The sequence below is a fragment of the Megalobrama amblycephala genome, linkage group LG19 (genome assembly GCF_018812025.1).
Source record: "Megalobrama amblycephala isolate DHTTF-2021 linkage group LG19, ASM1881202v1, whole genome shotgun sequence".
NCBI lineage: Eukaryota > Metazoa > Chordata > Actinopteri > Cypriniformes > Xenocyprididae > Megalobrama > Megalobrama amblycephala.
Window position 1 is genome coordinate 1661254 of NC_063062.1, and position 8476 is coordinate 1669729.

The 8476-nt window shown below is 34.0% G+C and overlaps 1 protein-coding gene across 1 annotated transcript in view; it reads left to right on the top strand.

Moving 5' to 3' along the window:
- hcn4 (hyperpolarization activated cyclic nucleotide-gated potassium channel 4) overlaps positions 1-8261 on the top strand; it is a 100613-nt gene extending 92352 nt beyond the window's left edge. Inside the window, exons 7-8 of the mRNA XM_048169353.1 lie at positions 659-823; positions 6098-8261. Of these exons, the coding sequence (XP_048025310.1) occupies positions 659-823; positions 6098-7524 (1592 nt within the window). The 3' untranslated portion in view covers positions 7525-8261. The remainder of the gene's footprint in view (positions 1-658; positions 824-6097) is intronic.
- Positions 8262-8476: the final 215 nt, after the last annotated feature.

The window sequence follows — 8476 nt, forward strand, 5'->3', positions numbered from 1 at the left end:
ATTTATTTTCATTATAAATGCAAATAATAATAAATTATCATAATAAATGCATTTATAATTATATTTAATTATAAATGCAAATGATGATAAATAATAACTTATCCTTTTAAATGCATTTATTATCATTTCTTTATTATAATTTACATTTATAATCTAAAGAAAAAAACTAATTATCATAATAAATGCATTTACAGTAATGTATTATTTTCAGATTTGCATTAATAAAATAAAGAAAAAAATATATTCTTACAACTACATTTTATAAATGCAGTTTTATAGATGAAAATAATAACAATACATAATAATTATCATAATAAATGCATTTATAATAATTTATTATTAATTCTAATTTGCATATATAACCTAAAGAAAAAAACTATATTCTTACAGCTGCATTTTATAAATGCAATTTATTTTCATTATACATGCATTTATAATAATTTATTTACAATAATTTGCATTTATAACCTAAAGAAAAAACTATATTCTTACAACTCTGCCAGTATGAAATGATGCATTTTATAAATGCAAAGTATTCTAATTATAAATGCAAATTAAAATAAATAATACATTCTTACAAAAAATGCAATGTATATAATATATTTACATTAAATTATATATAGTTAATCACATTTTACCCTCAAATTGTCATTACCAGAGATTTGTCTGCTGACCCGGGGCCGACGCACCGCCAGCGTCCGGGCGGACACATACTGCCGTCTGTACTCGCTGTCTGTGGACAACTTCAATGAGGTCCTGGAGGAGTATCCGATGATGAGGAGAGCGTTCGAGACCGTCGCTCTGGACCGCCTGGACCGCATCGGTAAGAAACTTAAAGGGTTAATTCACCCAAAAAATGAAAATGGTGGTCTGAAGAAGAAAGAAGGGCATTAGATTTTCATTTTAAGGTGAATTAACCCTTTAAAATCTTTGGGTGTGTTTAGAATTGCATACTAATATTGTGTTTGTAAACAGAATAGAACACAGAAATGCACTTTATTTTCATGCACTTGAACCATTTGTAAGTGTATTATAATGTATTTGTTTTCCCGTGCTCCAGTGCAACTGCAGCTAAACTGAGCTCTCACTCCCTCTTGTGTCTAATGTCTCAGAATGGAGTGTAATTTCTCTGTCAGCGTCTCTGGTTTCCTGCCTGATCGAGTCAGTCTGTCTCTCTGGCCCGCTGCGCTGGTGTTTACGCCTCACGCAGTGTTTATTTTCCTCAGTAGGAGGGAACACGCTCTTGTCCGTCACTGTAAACATCCACATCCGGCACCGGCGGCCCACTCACCGCGGTAAAAACAACAAACTCAATCAGTTCATAGCAGAGCGCTTCACACAATGTGAGACTGCTTATTATAGAGGAACTTCCTCCTGGAGAAACGCCACATACACCTTCAAACGCCGTCAGACAGCTCTGGATGTGTCATATTTTTGGAGCAGAACTCGTCCTGTTGTCCACAGATTTGAGACCGCAGCGCTCGCAGTCGCTCATAGACATCGGTAATTAATTACAGATTAAGTAGATCTGCATCTGTGTTGAAATGAATGAGGTTCACACAGGTTGATCGTGTCCCTGCGGTGTAGCTCTGCTTAATCGCTCCTCTTCCTATCAGAAAATGGCCTAAACTCTAATCCAATTTGAAGTTTAGCACCTCAGTGTCCTTTCAGAGCAGATTATTATGAATAAAATATGAATTATTGAATTATCAATCTGTGTGTGTGTGTGTGTGTGTATATATACAGTAAATATACACACATATATATTCATTATTAATTAATAAATATTATTAATACATTATAATTATAATTAATATTTGTATTAATTATATTTATAATGCATTAATAATATTTATTAATTAATAATATATGTATTTTTTTTTCATTTATAACATAAAATAAAAATATAAATGATAAAAAATATTTGTACAGAACATGTACATTACAATAATTACATAATATAAATATAAAATATAAATATTAAAAAATATGTGTCAACAATTTTATATATATATATATATATATATATATATATAAATTGTTGAAATATATATGTACTGTACAAATATTTTTTTTATAATTTATATTAATTTATTTTATATATTAAAAATTAATATATATATATATATATATACACACACATAAACATAATTCATTACTAATTAATAAATATTATTAATACATTACAATTAATCAATTTTATTAATGATAATTATAATGCATTAATAATATTTATTCATTAATAATGAATATAAATGTATTTTTCATTTATAATATATGAAAAAAAATATAAATTATAAAGAAATTGTACAGTATATGTATATTACAAAAATGACATTTAAATATAAACATAAATATATATATATATATATATATAGTTGAAATATATATGTACTGTACAAATATTTTTTATAATTTATATTGATTTTATTTTATATATTAAAAATTAATATATATACACATATAAACTTATATTTTCATTACTAATTAATAAATATTATTAATACATTATAATCAATCATTAATTTTATTAATTATAATTATAAAGCATTAATAATATTTATTAATTAATAATGAATATGTATGTTTTGTTCATTTATAATATGTAAAATAAAAAAATTGTACAGTACATGTATATTACAATAATTAAATATATATAAATATATATACATATATGAAGTACATATAAACATATACATTCATTGTCAATTAATACATATAATTAATACATTATAATTATTTGATAATTTTATTAATTAAATATTATAATGCATTAATAATATTTATTAATTAATAATGAATATATAATGTATGTGTGTGTATATATATATATATATATATATATATATATATATATATAATATAGGTCTTTGTTATCATTATGGTCAAATGTGACCAAGATATATTTTCTTGAGATTTAAACAACTAGTCTAAATTCAGAAATGAAGTTTAGCTCAGCTCTAGAGTGAATTAAATCAAGTGCACTCTCAAGGCACATTCATGTTTTTTATTTGTTTTCTATTATTGCATGGCCAGAAGATCAAAAGTCTCTGGTGTCATGCTCGGCTCCACAGCGGCGCAGTGTGATTACAGTAGTAAGTGATAGTGTGACATTACCAAACATAGCAAAGTGCCCTCTGCTCATCCCAGTTCTTCCTCTCTTGTTGATATCAGTCCTGCGTACGGTAGAGGTCACGTCTGCGCTCCTTCTGTACTCTTTCTTATCTGGGGCTCAGCAGTGAGGAGCGGTCAAACACAGGCCGGTCAGCCTGCAGGAACGATCTGCCCCCTGCTACGCTGAGCTATTTCCATTCGGCCTGTGTCCTCACCGCGAGCTGCCGCTCCGTCTCTGATTGCGCTCGGAGCCGTCCTGAGGAGAGCCGAGGCTCCCGGACAGCAGACCTTTTAAACAGGGGTGAAGTGGTGTGTGAGATGAATCAAAGTGCTGTTGAAACTGTGGACAGATCGAACAGAGTGCTGCGTTTGATTTTTAGTCCATATTCAAGGCGTCACCTGAGGGTGAATAATATCATTTTTGGTGGGTATTTATAAAAAAAGACATGGTCTGTTTGAAGGAAGAGTGCAATTACAGCTAAAATTCTTACAAATTACTTATTTACTGACATTCATAACCCTTATGTGTGTATATATATATAAAATAAAAAATAGATACACATATATGGTATTAGTATGCTATCATTTAAAAAAAAAAGTAGTAATACCATGGTACTTTGATATTTACCATGGTACTGAATGATTACCATATTTATATACCATATGATTATATAAAGGAATGTAGAGTTACATCAAAACCATGGTATTACATGCTATAATTTCCAAAAAATAGTGATAATACCATGGTATTTTGATATATATACCATGGTACTGAATGATTACCATATTTATATACCATATGATTATAGAACGGAATATAGAGTTACATCAAAACCATGGTATAATTTCCATAAAAAAGATAATACCATGGTATTTTGATATATACCATGGTACTGAATGATTACCAAATTTATATACCATAGGATTATAGAACGGAATGTAGAGTTACATCAAAACCATGGTATTACATGCTATAATTTCCAAAACATAGTGGTAATACCATGGTATTTTGATATATATACCATGGTACTGAATGATTACCATATTTATATACCATAGGATTATAGAACGGAATCAAAACCATGGTATAATATGCTATAATTTCCAAAAAATAGTGGTAATACCATGGTATTTTGATATATATACCATGGTACTGAATGATTACCATATTTATATACCATAGGATTATAGAACGGAATCAAAACCATGGTATAACATGCTATAATTTCCCAAAAAAAGTGGTAATACCATGGTATTTTGATATCTATACCATGGTACTGAATATTTACCATATTTATATACCATAGGATTATAGAACGGAATCAAAACCATGGTATAATATGCTATAATTTCCAAAAAATAGTGGTAATACCATGGTATTTTGATATATATACCATGGTACTGAATGATTACCATATTTATATACCATAGGATTATAGAACGGAATCAAAACCATGGTATAATATGCTATAATTTCCAAAAAATAGTGGTAATACCATGGTATTTTGATATATATACCATGGTACTGAATGATTACCATATTTATATACCATAGGATTATAGAACGGAATCAAAACCATGGTATAACATGCTATAATTTCCCAAAAAAAGTGGTAATACCATGGTATTTTGATATCTATACCATGGTACTGAATATTTACCATATTTATATACCATAGGATTATAGAACGGAATCAAAACCATGGTATAATATGCTATAATTTCCAAAAAATAGTGGTAATACCATGGTATTTTGATATATATACCATGGTACTGAATGATTACCATATTTATATACCATAGGATTATAGAACGGAATCAAAACCATGGTATAATATGCTATAATTTCCAAAAAATAGTGGTAATACCATGGTATTTTGATATATATACCATGGTACTGAATGATTACCATATTTATATACCATAGGATTATAGAACGGAATCAAAACCATGGTATAACATGCTATAATTTCCCAAACATAGTGGTAATACCATGGTATTTTGATATATATACCATGGTACTGAATGATTACCATATTTATATACCATAGGATTATAGAACGGAATCAAAACCATGGTATAATATGCTATAATTTCCAAAAAATAGTGGTAATACCATGGTATTTTGATATATATACCATGGTACTGAATGATTACCATATTTATATACCATAGGATTATAGAACGGAATCAAAACCATGGTATAACATGCTATAATTTCCCAAAAAAAGGGGTAATACCATGGTATTTTGATATCTATACCATGGTACTGAATATTTACCATATTTATATACCATAGGATTATAGAACGGAATCAAAACCATGGTATAATATGCTATAATTTCCAAAAAATTGTGGTAATACCATGGTATTTTGATATCTATACCATGGTACTGAATATTTACCATATTTATATACCATAGGATTATAGAACGGAATCAAAACCATGGTATAATATGCTATAATTTCCCAAAAAAGTGGTAATACCATGGTATTTTGATATATATATATATATATATATATATATATATATATACCATGGTACTGAATGATTACCATATTTATATACCATATGATTATATAAAGGAATATAGAGTTACATCAATACCATGGTATAACCATGCTTTCATTTTCAAACAAAATGTGTTAATACCATGGTATTTTGATATATACTATGGTACTGAATGATTACCATAGAGTTACATCAAAACCATGGTATAACCATGCTATAATTTCCAAAAAATAGTGGTAATACCATGGTACTTTGATATATATACCATGGTACTGAATATTTACCATATTTATATACCATGGAATTATAGAACACAATATAGAGTCACAACAACAAAACCATGGAATAACATGCTATCATAACCCAAAAATGGTAATAACAGTACTTTTTGTTAGTGATGTTTATTAAAGTCTTAAAAAAATGTGTTTTTCTGCTGACTACAAATCAAATACTTTATCTTTCATCCCTTAGGGAAGAAGAACTCTATCCTCCAGCACAAGGTCCAACACGACTTGAGTTCAGGGGTTTTGAACTACCAGGAAAATGAGATCATCCAGCAGATCGTGCAGCATGACCGGGACATGGCTCACTGCGCCAACCTGATGCAAAGTCCGTCGCCGCCTGCTCCTCCGTCCCCTACTCCTGTCATCTGGGCTCCCCTGATCCAAGCGCCTCTACAAGCCGCTGCTGCCACCACGTCAGTCGCCATTGCACTAACCCACCACCCTCATCTACCCGCCACTCTCTTCCGACCTCCCATTCCCGTTCTCGGATCGAGAAACGAGCCGCCCGCCCGGGTGAAGAGGTTTCAGACAGTTGCACCAAAATCAGCTGGCGACTCTCCATCCGGTTCCCCCTCAAAGCTACGTCCGGGAATCGATACGCCTCTTCTTGCGTCCTTCCGAACGCAGCACTCGACCGGCGCCGTTTGTTCCAGCGATACGCGCCAGCAAGCATCGGCATTCCCATTTGGGAGCTTCTCCTCTTCATCGGCGTCGCTGACTTCTAGCACCGCACAACTCCATTCACAGCCGAGGCAAAAGCAGGCCGTTGCTCCCGGTACACCTCCGCTGTCGGGATGCCTCCAAACAGGGGGATTTCCAACTGGGATCTTGGCTACAGCCTCATCGAATACTAGTCCTCTTTCCACGGGCTTGTACAGTCACACCCCCAGTCAGCAACCTCCACCAAAACCCTCTCAAACAGGCTCCCAGCAGTTTGCTGCCGGAGGGGGGAAGACTTCCACTGGGTTGAACCTCTTCCACACTCCCCCACCCGGATCACCTACTTCCAGCCGTTCCCAAGCCCCCGAGAGTTCCACGTCATCCCAGATCCCTCCCGCTTTGTCCACTTACTTTCCTTTAGAAAGGTCAGCGCTGGCTTCGCTCGCTCAGTACGGCTCAGCGAACGCCTCGCCCTGCTACACCCCTTTAGCCCCCAGCCCGACCATCCAGAGCCCCATCACGGGGAGAACTTTCCACTACAGTGACCCTTCCAGTGCCGCTGGCTCCCACACATCCCTGCTCCTCCCGCAGTCCTCCTGCCCCGGCCAACTCCCGGGTCACCACTTCTCCGGCACAGACTCTCCACTGGGCCGCTTTTACGAGGATTTAAACATACTGTCCAGCTCCCACCCGTCACTTGCCGTAGAGGGAGCGGCTCAGTCTTCCCCTCAGGAGCCCGGATACTGCCTCTCCCCGTTTTCATCGCCGACGCTAACGGCCAAACCCTGTAGCTCGGTATCAGGGCACATAGCCGCCCCCGTTCAGACTTCTCCAGGCTCTCGAAGCCAAGCTCACTCTATAGGGACGTCACCTGCACTTTCTCTCCCGCGTGCCTCCGACGGCCACCCGTCCGAACTAGAACCGCTCCGTTCGAAACTCCCTTCCAATTTGTGAGGCTAAATCACACCCTCCTAACTCAGTAATAGTGATCTTCCTCCGTGTGACCTTTTCTTTGGTTATCTCTGTATCGGCACTGTGTTTTAATCATTTTAAATATTTAAATATTACTGTGATTTAAAGAAGATAAGAACTATCGAGTAATCTTAGAGCTCTAGATTTCACTTTTGTTTGCTTTGTTATTCTCCTTTTCCTCTCATGAATATATCTATATGAAATTATATATTTAAATATATGTTAATCAATCTATAGGAGGGTGTGAAATGCTACATAAAGGACATTTGTTTATTTTATACCTATGCCAAATTCGTCCACATGGAGTTTGGTCGTTAATATTGACATGGACAGAAAGACTTTTTTGCAGGAACCTATGCACTCACGCCTGCATATGAAAACTGATTTTTGTCTAATCCAAAACACCTTTTTAGTCACCCTAATGAGGATCACATATTGCTGATCTTGAATCTAAGGGGTTGTGTTTAAGGGATTGTACCTGTTTATTCATTCTACAAATGTTTTGGGAGGTGGAGAGGAGAACATAGGAAAACCAAAAAATGTTTCAGCCCACGTTCTCTTTAGCATTTCTTCGTTTTGTTCAGCTACACTGTAGTAATATTAGCGGGCATTGAGTGGGCGTCAAGGAGGGAGTATGGAAGCTTGTTTAAAAATAAATGAAATATTAAAAATGAAATAAATGAAATGCCATGAAATAAAAATAGAAAGGTAATTATGACTTTTTTCCCACAATTGCAAGTTTATATCTTGCGTGATACCATGGTTTTGCGTAATTCTGACTTTATCTCGCAATTCTAACTTTATATATCATAATTCTAATTTTATATCTCGCAATTCTGACTTTATCGAGCAATTCTGACTTTATAACTCGTAATTCTGACTTTATATCACACAATTCTGACTTTATATCTCGCAATTCTAACTTTATCTCACA